Genomic DNA, 19,642 nt, shown 5'->3' with positions numbered 1-19,642 from the left:
TTCCACAGAAGAAAAACTCATTTGGGTTTCATGAGGGTGAGTAAACAATGACAGAATGTTCATTTTGGGGGCATTTTAAATCTACGCCAGAAGAGCATCTAATCCTATAGGCTCAAAGACTTACTATAATCACTGTTTGTCTTATTTGATCTGCTGATCCACCTGTGCTTTCTGACTCTCTCTCTCTCTCTCTCTCTCTCTCTCTCTCTCTCTCTCTCTCTCTCTCTCTCTCTCTCTCTCTCTTTCTCTCTCTCTCTCTCTCTCTCTCTCTCTCTCTCTCTCTCTCTCTCTCTCTCTCTCTCTCTCTCTCTCACACACACACACACACACACACACACACACACATACATGTCCTGACCCATCTGAGCTTTTGGGCTCTACTGAGATATCTGAGTGTCAAACTTATTTTACAACATATGTCGCTGAAGGACACTGTGTTGCCTTGATGACGGAGTATCGATGGACTCATCTGGCACTTAGCAACAGAGGCCATGCAAACAGCAGGCTGATGGCACACCTGTATCTGCAGAATATAAGTCTCTGAATTTATGTAAATATGAAGATCATTTCAAACTTCAAATTAGCTGTCATTGTTACTAGGCAACACTGATGTTACTTTTGGCTTTTCTCAAACACAGGAGACTAATCTTTGAAAGGGTGTAATGTATTTTTTTTAATTATATTTGGGATCTTAAAACTCAACGTACCTTCCACTTCTGATCATAATGTGTCGCAGGGTAACACATAAATGAAGTTAGTGTTTTAATATTCTGTTATACATAAGTTTATCTATATATTTCCCTCATGCCAGTTCCACCTTCAGACAACCTGAATAAACACCCACTGTGTCCTTTCCATGTAGTGTTTTTGGAGAACGAAAACCAGAGCGTGCGTTGAAACCACGTCAATGGCATACCTTAAATACTCTCTCACACATCTATTATCATGCTATGCATCCATCACATCAGCTTCTTCCAGTGATTCTCAGTTAGGTTTCCAACCTGTCTGCTACAGTCTGATGCACAGGACAGCACAGCACAGCACAGTCACTCTCTGTTTAGTCCGAGACCTTTCCTTTGATGCAACCCTACCTCCAGTTAAGTCATCGGGTTGCTTGCCACCCTTCTATTGCTGTTGCTGTAGAAATAGTGGCCCTATTCCTGATCCACTGGAGGCATTAGGCAGCCCAGGACGCCGCCTAGAGAGGAGAGCCCTCTGGCCCGTGGTCCTGACAGACTCCAGTGTGTCCTGCATGGGCCCACAGAGCGGTCAAGTCAGCTGATCTGAAAGCACACAGTGGAAGATCATGAAGACACCTGACTCATTTGTTCAAAGAAAAATAATTTCAATATGGATTTGGGATCTCTGTGACTTCGAGAAGTAAGCAAACACCCAGTAACCACCCTGAACACCCTAGCAACCGCATAGCAACGAACGCCCTGGCAAACACACAACATCCTAGAATCATGGAGGCCACTTCAGCAAAGGCAAGTGTTAATGGCACTGTCTTATAAAAAAATATAAAAAATAAATCAGCAGATCTTTCGAAAATAAACATTTTTCTGGTAAATACTGTGTTTTCAACAGCATACACTACCTTGTTTTTTGTTAAATAAACAAGGGGTGGTGTGGGTGGTGATGGCACAGTGGATAAGACACACACCTTTGGTGTGAGATACCCGGGTTTGAATCCCAATGTGAACACCAATGTGTCCCTGAGCAAGACACTCAACCCCTAGTTGCTCCAGAGGCGTGCGACCTCTGACATAATAGCAAATGCAAGTCGCTTTTGATAAAAGCGTCAGCTAAATGAATAAATGTAAATAAATGGATATTTTTTATTTAGCACGAATGCATTAAATTGATCAAAGTTGACAGTTAAGACATTTACAGTATGATGTTACAAAAATTCCAAAATTCCAAACCCTGGAAATAATATATCATGGTTTTGATTATTTGATAATCCTATCATTAATAATAACTAGTGCAATGCCCATGCAAAATCAGTTTTTGTGTGTGTATTTAGTAATTGTTGGTTTGTATGTTTTCAGTTGCTGAATAGCCCTAGGCTACTATTACACATAAGCCTAAACTCTAACGTTAAGCACACCAGAAGTTTTCAGAATTAAACAGTGTAGCTGACTTACTGAGTCAGTTAAATCGCTACTTTTTCAAAAATGAATTGCTACTTTTCAAAAAGAATAATGTAACAAATGTATAATAACACTAATAAATGTATTACATTGTAATAAATGCGTAACACTTTAATAAATGTATAATTACATTGTAATAAATGTATTTCTAGAGCACAGTTCCAATAACGGGACTAAATGTGAGATTGAATAACTATACTCTATATCTATAAACTATACAGACTGTAACAAATGTATAATTACATTTTTTGTATAATTATGTATAATTACATTTTGTAATTAAAAAATGTATAATTACATTTTTTTCACAAAAAAATTGCTACTTTTTTCAAAAAGAATTGCTACTTTTTCAAAAAGAATAATGTAACAAATGTATAATAATAATGTAACAAATGTTTAACACTGTAATAAATGTATATATTTACATTGTAATAAACGTATAAAAACACTGTAATAAACAAATGATTACATTGTAATGTATAATAAGACTAACAAATGTTAAAAAAATGTACGCTACTTTTTCCAAAAAGAATCGCTATGCTACTTTTTAAAAAAAATAATTACTACTTTTCATCCAAAAAGAATCGCTACTTTTTCAAAATGAATCGCTACTTTTTTCAAAAAGAATAATGTAACAAATGTAGAACACGGTAAATAATGCATAATTACACTGTAATAAATGCATTACACTTAATGTATAATTAAATTTTTTTACACTACTTTTTCAAAAAGAATTTCTACTTTTTCAAAAAATGCTGCGCTGCCAAGCGCCCAAAGCTATAGCATTTTCAGCTGAGCATCTAGCGTTTTCAGCTGGCTAAAAACTTTTTGGTGGACACACGGCCTTAATGGGTAAAAGAGACTCTAAAAACATAGTTTTAAAAACATTACTGGAGATATTTTCCCTTTTTACATTTTTTTTCCTAAAATAAATATATTAGTTTTAAATGTAAATAAATCTGGTACATAAAATGCATTATTATTATTGTTTTATATTTTGACCTAAAAAGGTTAAAAACCAAACCAACATGCTAAACATAGTAAAAGATGCGTATTCATAAACTGCTCACCTAAAAATTAATTCTGCATTGTAACCCTGACAGGTGCGTCAGCAGTTTAATTCCTGTGTGTCAAGTGACCCTGGCTTTTTTAAAGCCTGTTCTATAAATAACACAGAAAATATCTGAACTTAACAAACACGGCAACACAATCCGTGTCACACATATGCTCTGCATTTGAACCCAAAACAAGGTGTCTGACACATCCTAAAATAACAGCCTAGAGCCTTAGTGCTAGTCCATATGTAGGCCCATCAGTGTGAGTGTTGAGGTGCTCTCGGCCCTGCGGCCTCTGATCAAGATTATCTCTAGAGCGACATGAGAAGAGGCCAGACCGTGGAACCTTGGCGTTTCCATGGCAATGGCTGAGCGAAGTTCAAAGATGTTCCAGGGCCTTGAGAGAAGCAAGAAGTGATGAAGGAATTAAAAAGCAGTGAAACAAAAAGGTGGTTTGTGAGATTCACAAGGTCTTTCTGCTCAAACAAGTGTGAGTCATCTTTGTCATCTCATAGAACATGTTTCTGGGAACTAGTGTTTTTCCAGCACCCTGAATTTTTAACTATTCTAAATAGTTACTGGAAAATTTCTACTTAATTCAAATGTGCTTTTTGTTTTTGGACTTGCGTTTTGCTCGTGCTCAGTTGCTTTTCAATAAATCATTATTAAAAACAAAATGGATATTTATGAAGTTTAATTACTACATTAACAATAATACTATTGGTCATTTATTACAGGAGGTTAGTGTTCTTTTTTTTCCTTTTAATTAATATGGTGTCTTGCTGGAAAATGTAACTTATGTGTGAAGAACAGTAATGTATACTTGGTTTCTGCGTACCTTTCAATATGTGTTTTGTATTTAGAATGATGCTTGTCTGATACCTTTGTGTATTTCTGTATGTGAGAAGAGAGTGATGTATTTCCTTGTTGGGGTGGGAAATAACTGTAACTATCTGAAAAAGTGTTTCTCTGTTAACTATAATCAAATCAAAAAATAATAAACACATTGTTCAAAAAAAAAAAAAGTGCTTTCGTACCTCGGAGGTCCTGGTTTTGTTGATATGCTGTTCTGTGAGTCCATTCTGCTGTGATGACTCTTCGCTGTGCTCCTGTGAGTTCCTGCTGTTCCTCGTCCCTGCCAAATTCTGTGTGTCATTCTCCCAGCGGGCAAAGCCTTTGCTCTTGGATGCTTTGCGATGTGGCCTGTACCTCATTTTGGGAAAGGTGTGTGACCCGCTGTCAGCAACGGCAGCCCAGCCATTCTCGGGCCAAAGGGGTTCTGTCTGTGTGGCCTGACTGGTGGTGGCTCTCTGGAGCCGCACTGAGATGCGCTGGGCTGAACCGGTCATCAGAGTGATGGACTTTCCCTCCAGTTCAGAGCTTGACGATGGCGACACACCAGGGAATGTAAACACCTCATCATCATCTGTGCAATGACAAGACGAGTATGGTAGCAAAGAGAATGTTTTTGCATTGTTTACCAATAAAACATTACAAAGACAAGATACATTTAATTATGCAAATGTGTAAGGAAAAAAAACTAGATATATTTCTCTCTAGAAATATATTTCTATTTTACTCACAAGACTGGCAGATCGTTTTTTCCTTTAAATTTTGATTTATGTTTAAAACTAGAAAAAAAATCGTATTCTCTGAAAGCAATGGTTACTTCACCACTGACAAAATACGCTTTCAATAAAACTTGGCTGCCTATACAGTAGAAAAGCGAAAAAAAATTCCCTTTTAAAGGAGTAGTTCACTTTTAAAAAAACTTTTGCTGATAATTGACTCACCCCCATGTCATCCAAGATGTCCACGTCTTTCTTTCTTCAGTCGAAAAGAAATTAAGTTTTTTGATGAAAACATTCCAGGATTTTCTCCATATAATGGACTTCAGTGGGAACCAAACGGTTCAAGGTCCAAATGAGAGTTTCAGTGCAGCTTCAAAGGAATTTTAATAACACCAGACGATGAATAAGGGTCTTGTCTAGGACCCTTTGAGTCATGACTCAAAAAAAGATTTGTTCATTTTGATGAACGAGTTTGAACAGGAGAGTCACGAACGCTCATCACAGAACAGAGCAATGCGAGCATTTGTGCTTATAAAACTTAAACTTTTTTATTTATTTTTGAAATGACTGATCGTTTCGCTAGATAAGACCCGTATTTATCGTCTGGTGTCGTTTAAAGCCCTTTGAAGCTGCACTGAAACTCTCATTTGGACCTTGAACCGTTTGGTTCCAATTGAAGTCCATTATATGGAGAAAATCCTGGAATGTTTTCATCAAAAACCATAATTTCTTTTCGACTGAAGAAAGAAAGACATGGACATCTTGGATGACATGGGGGTGAGTAAATTATCAGCAAAAGTTTTTTTAAAAGTGAACTACTCCTTTAAGGAAAGTCTGTTCACTCTGCGGCTATATTTCCTAACACCTCCGGGCAGCTATTTGAGGTATCCAAGACCAAGTCCTATCTATCCTGAAATTTCAAAAACTGCTTGCCGAACTCACAATTATATAACTTCAGCAAATCAGCAACAAAATCTGATATAAACTGTCCCATAAATGTTGTTTCCTATGACCAATTAGTTTTAAAAAAAAAAAAAAGCTTGTTTTTGAGATCGTCCTCACTGTAGAACATGAAATCCATGGGGAGGAGTTGGATCCAGATCCAACCCCTCCCACCTTACATATACCTAAACCTACCCAGCTCCACCCTCTGATTCCTAAACCCACCCCTAAATCTACCCAACTCCAACCCTCAGATCTGGATCCGTCTCCGCCCCCTGGATCTCGTGTACTGCAATGAGGTGCTACTGTTTTTCAGGCTAGAGGAGCCAATGGGCATGTCCAATCCGAAGCAAGAGTCTCAGGTTTACGTACTGTATATGGGAAGAGGAGCTTTTAACTGCGCTACTACAAATGGCATCTCTTTCCTGAGGTACCCACAGTGTTTTAGGCCAAACAGAGAGTGAGAACAAAAAAACTGCATTTTCACGAAAAGCCCTGGAGCTGTCAAAAGTTTTGCTGACAAACAAATGTGAATATCTCGGTCCATGTAACACGGAGAACGAGTAATCATTGTTCATTTTCACATTCTGTTCTACTGATAATGTAACAATACAAAGCAGGTTGAAAATCATCACTTTCACAGATTTGCTTCTCAAGTAAATTTTGTTTAAAAGACGATAAGATATTAAGATATGTAAATGAGATAACAAAATACTAATTCAATATCAAAAATTATGTTTTTTTTGTATGTGTGAGTGAGTAAGAGAGAGAGAGAGAGAGAGAGAGAGATGGAGAGCTCACCCTCATCTATGAATTTTTACTCTGAGATAAGCAGATTGAGATGTACTACATGTGCGTTTTCACCTTTGCAGGTGGGCAGGTTGGGGCTGCTGGGTAAAGAGCTGTGTGTAAGCACTCCAGGAGACACGCTGCCCAGCGATGTGGACCGAGGAAGACGTCGGCACGCCAAAACCAGCAGCTCACGACACTGTTTATGGCAGTTCACTCCACAGTCTGAAAACAATGAGATTCAATTTTAACAAAATTGTGCATTTACCTACAGTACATACAGTATTATGAGAACTGTATAAGAACAACAACAACAACAACAAAACAAAAAAAACTATGGAAAGATAATATTACACACATGCATGGGACAGATTTATAGATGAGACAGATGTTTCTATCTGTTTGTTATAGAATATTTAACAAATCACTATCAACTGACTAAACAGTAAAAATTAACTATTGGTGAATTTATAAAGATTTTAAATAAAAGATTTTAAAGATTAGTGGCCTGTTCAAGCATCAACACCTATTGTAATTTGCTCTATTTGTTTATTTTTACCTTTGCACTTGTATCCTTGTTTAATAATTCCCCAGAGCTGAAATCATGGACCACGGGGTGAAGAGGAAGGGCAATGAAGAGGACAAAACGGAGAGAGAGAAGCATATGAGTAAATATGAATTGGGGACAGAAGCAGCAGGTTTATGTTGTATTTGAGTTGCTGGTTTTCTGTACACAGACCCTTGTGTAATAAACAGGATACTTCCACACGTTGCACCCTTCCTGTGCAATACAGTGTGAGAGAAGGTGGATTTGTGTGTGCATGAAATTCTGTTTAAAAGAATGTGTGTGTTAACTCAGCGGATTCCTGTCTAACCATCTGTGTAAATACAGAACAATCTGAGAAGCAGTGACCATGACTAAACACTCACTGTTGTTTATATGTAACCCGTCCACCCGGGTCCTACTTGCCCCGCTCTGTGCGGGCCTGAACCCGGGTCTCCCCCGTGTGAGAGTCGGGCGCTCTAACAAGGAGGCTTAAGACTGTAGCCTAGTGTCTGTCGCTAGTGACAACGATTAGCTGGCCTCCGTTAAAAATACACTCACTCTAAAGTTCATCAGCACAATTCAGCACTATGCCAACAGGAAATGTGATGCATTTACTACGAAAGCCACAATTTTGTACAAATCTTATGTGTGTAGGGCTGGTTGTCATCTTGGTCATCTGATTTTTTTTTCTTTCTGTACATTATATTATTACTATATATGTTGTTTTATATCTGTGTGTTTGCGCTATATTTTTAAAAAATAAATTCCATTTTGTTACATAATTCAAAAACATTATCCAATGTACCGCTTTCTGGAGGAAATATACTACCGTTCAACATTTTTGAGTCTGTAATAAAAAAATACAAAATAATAATAATATACATATATATATATATATATATATATATATATATATCTGAGGAAACACTGATTGCTTTATATGATGAACAGGTTGAATTTAGATGTTTACTGCAAAATTCGGATTAGTTTTATGATCTCTTTACAAACTTTTTGAAGTGTCAAAGTGGTAGTTGTGTAGCTGTCAATGGAGGGACAAAGCTCTCAAAGATTTCATTAAAAAGATTTTCATTTGTGTTCCGAAGATGAACAAAAGTTTAAGAGGTTTGGAACGACATGTGGAAACCAAGATATATTTTTCAGGATTCTTTGACGAATAGAAAGTAAACAGAATTGATTAAAATAATAATAATAATAATCTTTTGCAACATCAGAAATGCTTCCTTGCTGAATAAAAGTATTATTGTTTATATATTTTATATATATATTTTTTTATTATATATATATATATATATAATTTATATTTTATTTATTATGTATATACTATACTATTATTACTATAATTTAAAAAAAAAAAACTAAACTTCTGAACGGTAGTGTTTGATTATTATTATTAATTCATTATTTATTTTTACAGTCAGCCACTTGGCCTGCAATGATATATCTTGGGAGTGAGAAACAGCTTAACACTGTGGTTGAGGTTGGAATTAACCTTTAAACACTGTCTTCATGATTCAGTGATATTGTGGTAAACTCCTGCTAGGTGTGCGTGTTTGCACTCACACACACTGCTGAAAACCTCACCCCACTTCTACTGCACTTTAGTCACAGAGTGTATAAGTGTTGCACAGAAGAAATCTCCCAAAATACATTATCAACTGTGCTGATGTGAATAGAAAGGAGTACATTTTGTTGTTCTTTATGAGCCTAATAAAATCTGATCTTACAAATCCAGCGCAGTGTTCACAGAATGTTGGCTTCAGGTACGTCATCTCCTGGAAGTTGTGAATAAATCCAGGACCCATCTTACACTGCAGCAACGGGTTGGCACGCAGGAAATACGCCATCATCTCATCCTTACTAATCAATCCATCCCTGGACAAAAAACAACAACAAAAAAAAATAGAAAGGGACAATCATGATTTCCTCCATGCAGTTCACAAAGCAGTCAACACAACTCTTCCTTTGCTAGTGCTCTTCCTGTGTCACAACAGGTACAGTAGCCTATCTAAATAGAACCAGCGTGAGTGCAGGAGGAGAAATGCATGCAGTCATGTGCCAGTAATGCGGTTTGAGCGCTGTACTGCTAAGATGAACCACAGAGGACGCCTGGGGAATTTCTGAGTGTGTGAGAGTCTTTGCGTGCCTGATGCTGTGCGTCCTTCGCTGGGAGGCATGACCTTCAGCCTTTTAACAGTGCAGCAGGTAACCCACACTGAGCAGCTGCATGTCCTGAAGTGACTACACATGCTGCATTTTTAACCTCTGATCATTAAAAAATAAATACATGAACATTTTAAATACTATATGCATTTTTCCAATGATACAGAAAGTACCAGGCTCAGAAAATACATTGTTTTTCCCAAAATTCACAAAAACACAGCACTTTAGTGCTCTTTAAAAATGCATAAATGTTGTTTAAATATTACATCATGGTGTTGTGTAGTCTGCGCATCATCCTCTGCTTCATTTGCAGCGATAAAACATGCTTACGAATTTAGCACGGTTGAGAAGAACCCTTTTCAGACACATTACATTGACCCTGTCAGAAAGGAGACGATGTGTCTCCTCCAATATCACTGAATCTCTGCCCATGCAGGCTTATAAAGGATCATTGACACAGACTATGAGCAGCTCTCGTCAAAAAACGCTTTTAGCAGTTTGGAACTGCAGGGGTTTGTTACAAGAATCCCACATTTCATGTGTGTGCGTTTCCTACTTACTGGTCTTTATCAAGCACGCAGAAGGAATCGAGGAAAGGGAAATTTGCTGCGATACTCTCAAAGTCTTCCTGAGATATATATCCGTCATGGTCGTGGTCATAGTTTCGAAAGACAGACTTTAAATAAAAAAATAAAAATAGACAAGTTTAGTGACTGTGATGCTATAAGCAAAAGCTAAATATATACATATGTTCTGTTAAATTATCTTATTCTTTGCATGTGGCATAAAAATGTGCATTGATATACTCTACCATGTAACCCGATTTATCTAAATAAACCATTGAGGAAGTTAGGAGTCACTGAAATATGCTCGACATAATAAGCCCCTTATATTCAAAGGCTGACCTGGTTTTACGGAACTAGAAAACAATATGTGCATTTGTACATTTGAAAAATTAAATAATTAGGATTTATATAGGACATGAAAAGGTTTTAATATCATATATTTTCTTCAATAAACTATATCATAATTTAATATCTGTGAGTATTGTTGTTGACAATATCTTACATCCACGACCTTCCTGATGTGTTTGTTGACCACTGAAGGATCTGGTTTGGTTGTAACCCCAGAGGCCCAATCCAGTGGAGCCAGAGGTTTGTTGGGTGTTGTTGGAGATGTTGGCTGCAGAAAAACATGGATGTTATAAAATCGATTATGTTCTGTGCTCATTTTTTTTTTTTTTTTTTTTTACAAAAAAAAAACCCCTTTCCAGCAAAAACTCTTGGAGAGGAGGAAACCAGTCAATATTTGTCAATATCAAATGGGTTTCAGTAGAAGATTTTTTTTTTTTTTTACGTTCAGGCTGCATTTATTCGATCAGATAGTGAATAATATTTTGAACTGTTTTCTATTTGAATATTTTAAAATGTAATTTATCCATGTGATGGCAAAGCTGAATTTTCAGCATCATTACTGCAGCCTTACATAATCCTTCTAATATGCCAATTTGGTGCTCAAGAAACATTTCTTTTAATATTTCTGAATGCTGCAAACAGCTGTGTTGCTCAATATTTTTTTGTGGGGGGAAAAAAACATTTCTTTTTAAATACAAATCTTTTGTAAATTTCTTTGTCACTTTTGATCAATTGCATGCATACTGTATAAAAATGTTAATTTCTTTAACAGTAGGTTCAATGGGCCATACAGCTATCTTACCTGAGATTTGGGGTTACGGGGTTCTCTGAGCAAGGACAGCTCATAAATTTCATCCTCTGTGTAGTACAGATCCAAGGAAAGCTTTACACAAACAGACATAAAATTTAATTATAACCGCTAATTTCCCTAGAGGATAAAACCACTGTGATTCAGTGCTGCTTTCTGACTTTAACTGTCTATGCAGATTCACGACCACAGATGCGTAAGCTAAACTCACAGTGAGCAGGTAGATCAGGTCCATGTTGGGCTCTACCTGAGCCACAGCACTCTGCAGGGACACCAGCTCATTAAAGGTGAGATACAGCTGCTGCATCTTCACGATGTTCACTTTGCCATCCTCCACCCAGTCCGGGAAGACAACGTGCACAGCGATCAGATCCTTCAGATGAACACCAAGGATCGGGATCTTAAACCCTTCGCTTTCACTGAAGGCTTTGCGGTAAGCACAGTAATTGCCGTTTGACGAAACCAGCTCAGTCATTTCATTCCAGATCTGTCAATATCAAGAGAAAATGACAGTTCCTGAAATCCCTTTTCTGTTATATGTTCTAATCTAGATATCTGATCATTAGTTTTTTTTTTAGTGCCTTTCTCATATACTAGAACTTGAAATGCTATTTAGACACTTAAAGCGACACTGTGTGATTTTTACCCCCATCTAGCGGTGAAAAGTTATATGACCATCCACTGTTCCTCTCAATTCCGATTACGTTTTAACTCCTACGGTGGCCAATGTAGTCTAAGATTAACATGGCTTCCAGTTCGACCCCGTCCATGAGTGTTAACTCAAACGTAAACGCGAAAGACGAAGCTTGAATTAATGGGTATGTCCCTCTTTGGCTAATGTACTTTCAAGATGGAGGGGCAAGGCGACCGACATTAGAACCCCTTACCCATATGTATTTTCAATGGCATATTATACACTCACGAGAATAATTTATTACTTGAACGAAGTAAATATACATTAATGAGCACATATATTTTTGTAAGAACTAAGTGTTTTTAGCTAAGAATAAACTAAAAGAGTTACATAGTGTAGCTTTAAATTACACCTAAAATGTATTTATAACAAAACATTTTCACTTCTCTGGGCCATTTTAGAAATACTTTTCTTATATTTCTCTTATGATTATATCTAAAATGTTTCCCAAAGGTAACGTGACATCAACTCCCTCAGCAGTGGGAGTTGGTCTTCAATGACAACTTGACTTTACGGAAAAGGGAGTGAATAGTTTCTTTATAATTCTTAGAGAAACTAAACAACAGTTTTTGCAGTGAATGTTGCACCTTGGTGACCTCTGGGCTGAGGTAAGAATGAGTTTCCTTCAAGCGGGAAATAGAGCTGTGACTCAGACCCCCGACCACAGCCATCAGTGTGTTAAAGTTCTGCAGGTGGAGCAGTTTCTGGAAGAGACAAAAAGAGACCGACAGATCGTCAGACAGACAGACAGACAGACAGACAGACAGACAGACAGACAGACAGACAGACAGACAGACAGACAGACAGATAGACAGATAGATAGATAGATAGATAGATAGATAGATAGATAGATAGATAGATAGATAGATAGATAGATAGATAGATAGATAGATAGATAGATAGATAGATAGATAGATAGATAGATAGATAGATAGATAGATAGATAGATAGATAGATAGATAGATAGATAGATAGATAGATAGATAGATAGATAGATAGATAGATAGATAGATAGATAGCTTTGATCCATTTAGTTCACATATGATCTATGATTTTTCGTTTACAGCATAATTGCACAAGTGCTGGCTGATCTCATAAAAACACAGCGCTCTTTTATTACTGAAGCTCCAGCAACTCGACAGCTCAACACTTAACATCTATTAGCTGGCACAGATCATGCCCAGCAGGCCTTAAAACAGATACTAAAAGCACAGGCTTTGTACTGAAGGGATGCCTGGGTGCTCTTCACAATAGAGGCGTTTCATACACCCCCGGCGGCGTGAGAGCAGGCAGGCGGCTCCGCACTCTTTCGCTGGCAGACATTAACATATCAAAGGGCCTGGAAATGTCATCTAGCTGCTTTCAGAACGCACTGACAGAAACTAGTTTGCTGGGTGAAGGGTCTCGCATTTGCGTAAATCAACATACAGCATCTCGCATCAGTGTGTGTTACCCAGGAAGCATTTATTCTCGTGAGTTATTCAATCATTTAATGAGCTTCATCACCTTACATTATGTTACATTTAGTTGCATTTCCTGTACTTTGATTTACCTCCATATGTTTAATTTATTTCTTGCTGTGGTGTTATTATATATAACATTAATGCTTTAGGAACAAAGACAAGTTAATAAACTTTCATAAATACAGATAATAGGTTAATCTCTAATCTGCTTCTACTTCTGCTTGTATTACTTAAACGTGTCTATCTTTATCAGACATAAAGATAAATGTATGTTCTTACCTGTGCGACATGGATGTATTTGTTGATGACCTCTGCTCTGTGCTGAGGGGTGAGTTTACTGAGAACCATCAGTTGAACCCACTGAGAGATCCCATTAAACAGAGCAATGGAGCGCTCTAATGTGGGGTTATCTACTAGACAGCCATGGATCACATAACTCTGGTAATCTGTGAACTGAGGAGATACACATATTCAGACATATTCATAATCTTTAAAATAAGAAACTTAACTACACTGAAACATGAAAACAGTTCCTGGCTGTAACAAGTACTTTTTGCAACTAGTAAAGGTACAGCGTGACCTTACGACATTATCGATGAGTATAAATATGATTAATTAAATGGAGTGTTGGATTCTATCTAGTGAAGTTGGAAAGTCGGAAAGTTAAAATTATTTTAGAGAATTAATTCGTCTTTAATAGTCCCCTCTATGTCTCGAATGTCATGTTGGAAAGTCCAATTCATTTGTTTGGATGGTTACTGTAAAAATAGATAAATGAAAATGATTTACTGATTCATTCTAGTGAATTGGTTCACCTTAAATGGTCCACTCTCACATACAGTCTATAACTTTAGAAAGTCAAATTCATTCTGGTGAATTGTTTGGTTAATTTAAATAATCAACTGGATGATTCAAGCTCATGTTGAGGACTGTTAATGTAAGACTGGCAGACACAATGAGAACAAACTGCTTTTGATTTACAAGCCATGGCTTTTAAGAGCTTCCATCACATTATTTTTCCAAAGATTAACACTGATTTAGAATGGAACAATAGATAAAGGAAGGATGTTTGCTAGTTAACTAAAAAAAATACTCGAGTGTTAGCTGCTAAAAATAACAATGCAGGGCGATGGAAAAAAAAAATCAGCAGAGCTGATAAGAGAACTTAAGTGTGTTCTCATATGCATAGTCTTTTTCTTTCTATATCACAAAAAACAAACACACACGCGCATTATCTTCACTGACGTAAGTCCTCTACAGCTGCCAGCTTTCCCAGGTGAAAGAAACACTCTATTTTTCCATTTCCACTGTGCACACTAACCGATATCCTCCTGATGGACTTGTACTCTAAGAAGGTGAGGTGTTCGGCCAACTCAATGGGTTCCAGGTGATCAAACAGCAGTGACGCTTTGCCCTTCTTCACCTGCTTCTTTCGCTGAGTCAGTTTACGCATCCAGTCATACGAGGGGCTGACGGGACAAACATGTTTTCACAGTTTTATGTTCATTCATAGTGACAGTTCACTATAAAATTGTCTGTTTAAATCTATTTCAGTTACTGATTGTTATATAATATTCTCTAAAAATAACAATATGAACGTTAATTGAATGTAATATTAAGAACATCTACAAAAAAGGTGGAACATTTTGTAAAATGCAATAAAATCAAGAATCTGTTATTTGTTCATTCTTTGTTCAACTTTTTTTTTACTGACAAAAGTAGCCTACAAAGAAAACTTTTCCAATGTTTTCACTGACCAACATTATTGTATTTTGTAAATATTAACAAATTTTGATTTTGATGGCTGCAACACACCCCAAAAATATTGAAACAGAGACATGTTTACCACTGTGTCACACTTTAATTACATGTTATAATCATTTGGGAATTGTTGGAGTTTTGCTAGTGGAATATTGGCACAATCTTGTCTGATGCAAGACAGCCGCTCAACAGTCTGTGGTCATCATTGGCTGATTTCTCCTTTTCATGACGGGTGATATATTAGAGACATATCTGGACTGCAGTAAACAGGCAGGCACATCCCTTCTATGGTACAGAGTGTCTGAAAAACACTAAGTTGTAGCAATGAGTCCTGGTATAGTCTTGCTTTCCAAAAAAGATGTCATCTTGATGGAGGTTTATGTCTCTATACAATCCAAATATATGCCTCCATGTCAATGGTACCTTCACAATAATGCAAGTTACCCATACCATTTGCAATGATGCACCTCAATACCAGGACAGATACAGGGGTTGGACAACGAAACTGAAACACTGGCCAATGTTGGAGGTTTCACATCTATATGCCTGGCGGCCAATCTTCAGAGTAAAGCACGGGTGGATCAGTGATGGTTTGAGCTCCAATATCATGACAATCCTGATTGTATTTGATGGACACGACACTGCCGAGGACTACAGTACCAAACCCTTCTGGATGATCATGAGCCCCTGATGCTCAAACCGTGTATCAGCATGATCATGCACCAACACACACAGCAAGACTTGTGACAGAAGGGTTTGATGAAGATGAAAGTGACGTTGAACATGCACAGTCACCAGATCTAAATATTATTGAGGTGTTTTGGAGGAGCGAGTCCACCAGCATCATATAGTGACCTGGACACTGTTCTGGAAGAGGAACGGCTCATAATCCCTCTGGTCACTGTGAAGGACTTCTATCTCTCATTCCCTAGATGAATTTGTGCTGTATTTGGATGCAAAATGAGGCCCTCACCATACTAACAAATTATTGTGTTGTAAAACCAGGTGTTTCAGTTTCATTGTCCAACCCCTGTATTTGCTTTTGCTCCTGTCACTGGTGTAAGTCTGGTTGGTCCCTTTTGTCTTTGGGACTGAGAACTCAATTCCATTTTCTCCCAAAAACAAGCAGAAACTTGGATTCATCTGACCACAGCAGACATTTCTATTTTCTTCTAGACCATCTGAGATGAGCTCAGACCCAGAGAACTAGCCAGCATCTTCACATAGAACTGATGTAAAGCTTTCTCCTTGAGTAGCAGAGATTCAAATGGCATTTCTTGATGCAGCATCAGACTGTGTTCACAGAAAATGGTTTTCCAAATTACTCCTGAGCACATGTGGTTGTATTTGACAGAGGTAGCATGATGGTATCCTGTGCAATGCCATCTGAGGGCTCAAAGGTCACGCACATTCAACAGAGGTCTACTGCCATACCCAACACAGACTGAGATTTCTCTGGATTCCCTGAATCTTGTGGCAACATTATGTATGGAAGATGATAAAAGGCATACATTCTTTGCAATCTTACACTGAGAAATGCAATTTTTCGAATGCAAAAAAAAAAATGCAAAAAAAAAAAAACAGTTTGACAATTCTCTCAAGATATTTGGCACAAAGTGATGAGGCATGACCCATCTTTGCTTAAAAAGACCGATAAGCACTTCATCCAAACATCACACCCTCAACTACCAATTCACCTGTTTCAAAATAGTTGGATAATCTAATTTGGATAATCTTTTCACTTGTATTTGGTCTCTGTCCCAACTTTGGGGTGTGTTGCAGTCATCAAAATCAAAATTTGTGAAAACATTGGAAAACTTTTCTTTGTACTTTTGTACAGCTAATAAAAGGTTAAATAGAATGAACAAATCACAGAATCTTGAGAATTTTACAAAATGTCCCAACTTTTTCTGATTTGGGGTTGTATGTAAAGTTGCACTGTGGCTACAAAGTAAAAAAATTGTTTACACTCATTACCCTGATGCGACAAGACACCTGTCATAATCACAGAAGAAAATCATTAAATAATCTCATGAATTATTACGAAATTCTAATGGAGGTGCCATTTAGTGTTAATTAGTGACAAGTTTGTACTGCTCTATGCAATCATTTCCACATAATCTGAATCAGTGATTAAACACATACTCATTAGTTCATTAGTGTCAAGTTATTATTAAAAGGGCAACATTTGAATTAATAGCAATGTATTTTCATTACAATCAAAACGGTAGTCATGATTAAAGCCAAATAGGTCAATAGCAAGTAATGATAGAGTCAATGATCGGCATCCAGTCAGTGTTTGTGTGTTGCAACGACACTCACATTGTAGAAATGTCAAGTAGTTTAATGTGCTCGTCTCCACCCAGCTGAGCGGCTGCATCTCGAAATTCTTCTGTAAGACGGATCAAACCTAGATCCAGATCAAACTCAGCAGGGAATTCAGCTATCCAGTACCTACACACAGGTTTGAAAACTGTAAATTAAAATTAAACTGTACAAATGGTTCTCCTTTAAAACAATGTATATATATATATATATATATATATATATATATATATATATTCTACTCATAAAAATGAATAAATAATAATAAAAAAGGCAACCTGCATGTTGTAACTGCAGATTGATGTATTGCTTGTTACATCGTAAATCAGTTTTAAACCAGAAGCTCCTGTATCAGAGCTGTTCTAGCTGCCATGTTAAATTCTGTTTGTTGTCAGGTAACATCTGAAACTGCAGGCTTGAGAAAATATTCAAACATTATCACCATGCTTACTTGCGGGGAAACGTGACCTTGGAGCACATTTGGCTGGACCACAAACGCAAAAAATAGAAATAGCTCACGACTTCTTGGTCTGTGATAATTAAACTCATCTCTTACTTTTACAAAAAAAGTACTGAGGTGGCACCATGGCACAGTGGTGGCATAAGATTGTACTTTTGATGCAAGGATTACCATTTTTAATTGCAGCAACATAGTGTTTAGATGTCACTTCACTGTATTTTAAAGCTGTGGTTTTCAATTGGTGTGTTACCATAACAACTAACTTTGTAATCCTACACAGTTGGGATATTTTACAAAATTACCTTTTGTAAGGGTCGATATTTTAATGAGGACGAGGATATTTTGAAAAATGCTTCCTATTTTTTTCCCTATTTTGTTGTTGATTATAAAGGGATAGTTCACCCATAAATGTAAACGTTGTCATCATTTACTCACCCTCATGTTGTTTCAAATCTGTATGAATTTCTTTCTTCTGTTGAACACAAAAGAAGCTATTTTGAAGAATGTTGGTAACCAGACAGTTGACGGCACCCATTGACATCCAAAAACAACTTGAGGGTGAGTAAGTGATGATAATTTTTTTTATTTTTGAGTGAACTATACCTTTAAAGGCGGTGGATTCAGTGTGCTACAATATTTTGGCAAATTAGGGAAAAATCGACAGATTGTGTAAATGCCCAAAACATTATACAACATAAAACTAATGTATATTAAGCACCAAATCAGCCTATTAGAATGAGTTCTGAAGGATCATGTGACACTAAAAAACTATAGTGATGATGCTGAAATGTCAACTTTGCCATCACATGAATAAATTACATTTACTGATCAATTAAATACAGACTTTGTGAGCTTAAGAGATGTCTTTCAAAGCAAATAATCAGTAGTGCACCATGGCACATGTTATTTTTATATAAAAAAATAACTCCCATATAGCTTCATATGCACAGGTCTTGTTTATGCGGGGAAGTATTTGATTTCCCGCAGACCTCCTGAAACACAGCAACAACCCCAAGCTGATTGGAAATATCCAGTGAATATCAAGACTAGTTTTAAAATTAAGTTTACTTTTCCCCCCATCAGGATGCAGTTTTACAAAACACCGACCTCCTTCATTTTGTGATGTTTTTGTTTTGGTGACTCTGTCAGAGTCCCCGGAGAATGGAACGGATGAAGCGTATTTATGTCAGATGCATGCCGTTTATCATTAATTATGTAGATGTTTTTGACTGCCGGACTCACTAAGGCACTGAGACATGAAAACACATTCCTTTTCCTGCTTTTTTTTTTTTTTTAGACAAACATTAGCTGGAATGTGTGCCCAGCATGAGTCAGAGTGACATCATGCAGTTAGGAGGTAACAACCCCAAGGGTCTTTGTATTGTGTATCAGTGCATATTTGGCCTAGATGGTAATGACCAGATGGTCATAAGGCTTCAACTTTTACGCACCTCAAAATTGACACTGATAAAAGATAGGTTAGAAAAAAAAAAGAGAGAAAACTACTTTCTCGAAGAGAGAATTCCTACTGGTCAGTCATGACCTACGTCTCCGTTTCCTCCCCTCAGGGAACGAGGGTTGCCATATGTAACCGAGACGATCCATGGTTTTGATTTTCTAGCAGTTCATGTTTAATAAAATATATTTTATATAAAATGTTCATGTGTAACTTTTTTAAATTGATGCACATGGTTTAAGGACCTATCAGCCCTGCGCCATCTAGAGTTTCATGCCAGAACTTGGTAGGCCTATCTATTATATATTTAGTTTAACTATTTGAAAGTCGAACTCATACATTAACATGCATTTTAAATTGTCTTGGTATTTGTTTTTTCCATTTATGCTTTAACGACGAGCTGCATAATCTACACAAGTTTGTGTAAATATCGATAATAAATGTTCTCCAACATGATCCAGAGAAAATGTTGTACTAGTGACATAGGGAAGAAATCTTAAATATCCGTATACATTTTACATTT

At 37.0% G+C, this 19,642-nt stretch overlaps 1 protein-coding gene across 4 annotated transcripts in view; it reads right to left on the bottom strand.

The window, feature by feature from the left end:
* Positions 1-176: 176 nt before the first annotated feature.
* Positions 177-19,642, bottom strand: part of rasgrp3 (RAS guanyl releasing protein 3 (calcium and DAG-regulated)) — a 36,424-nt gene continuing 16,958 nt past the window's right edge. For 3 of the 4 annotated variants that reach the window (XM_089120335.1, XM_089120334.1, XM_089120336.1), the window contains 14 exons: positions 17,201-17,332; positions 14,439-14,586; positions 13,397-13,570; positions 12,242-12,358; positions 11,172-11,447; positions 10,955-11,035; positions 10,307-10,420; positions 9,799-9,914; positions 8,803-8,950; positions 7,070-7,106; positions 6,586-6,735; positions 4,246-4,634; positions 3,224-3,605; positions 177-1,283 (listed from right to left, as the gene is read on the bottom strand). In XM_089120335.1, coding sequence (XP_088976461.1) covers positions 3,588-3,605; positions 4,246-4,634; positions 6,586-6,735; positions 7,070-7,106; positions 8,803-8,950; positions 9,799-9,914; positions 10,307-10,420; positions 10,955-11,035; positions 11,172-11,447; positions 12,242-12,358; positions 13,397-13,570; positions 14,439-14,586; positions 17,201-17,332 — 1,900 coding nt within the window. In that variant the 3' untranslated portion in view covers positions 177-1,283; positions 3,224-3,587. The remainder of the gene's footprint in view (positions 1,284-3,223; positions 3,606-4,245; positions 4,635-6,585; positions 6,736-7,069; positions 7,107-8,802; positions 8,951-9,798; positions 9,915-10,306; positions 10,421-10,954; positions 11,036-11,171; positions 11,448-12,241; positions 12,359-13,396; positions 13,571-14,438; positions 14,587-17,200; positions 17,333-19,642) is intronic. The other variant, XM_039669472.2, reaches the window with a different exon arrangement.

The sequence above is a fragment of the Pimephales promelas genome, chromosome 15 (assembly GCF_988280905.1).
Source record: "Pimephales promelas chromosome 15, fPimPro1.hap1.1, whole genome shotgun sequence".
Lineage (NCBI taxonomy): Eukaryota > Metazoa > Chordata > Actinopteri > Cypriniformes > Leuciscidae > Pimephales > Pimephales promelas.
This window is presented reverse-complemented; position numbering and strand designations above follow the sequence as displayed.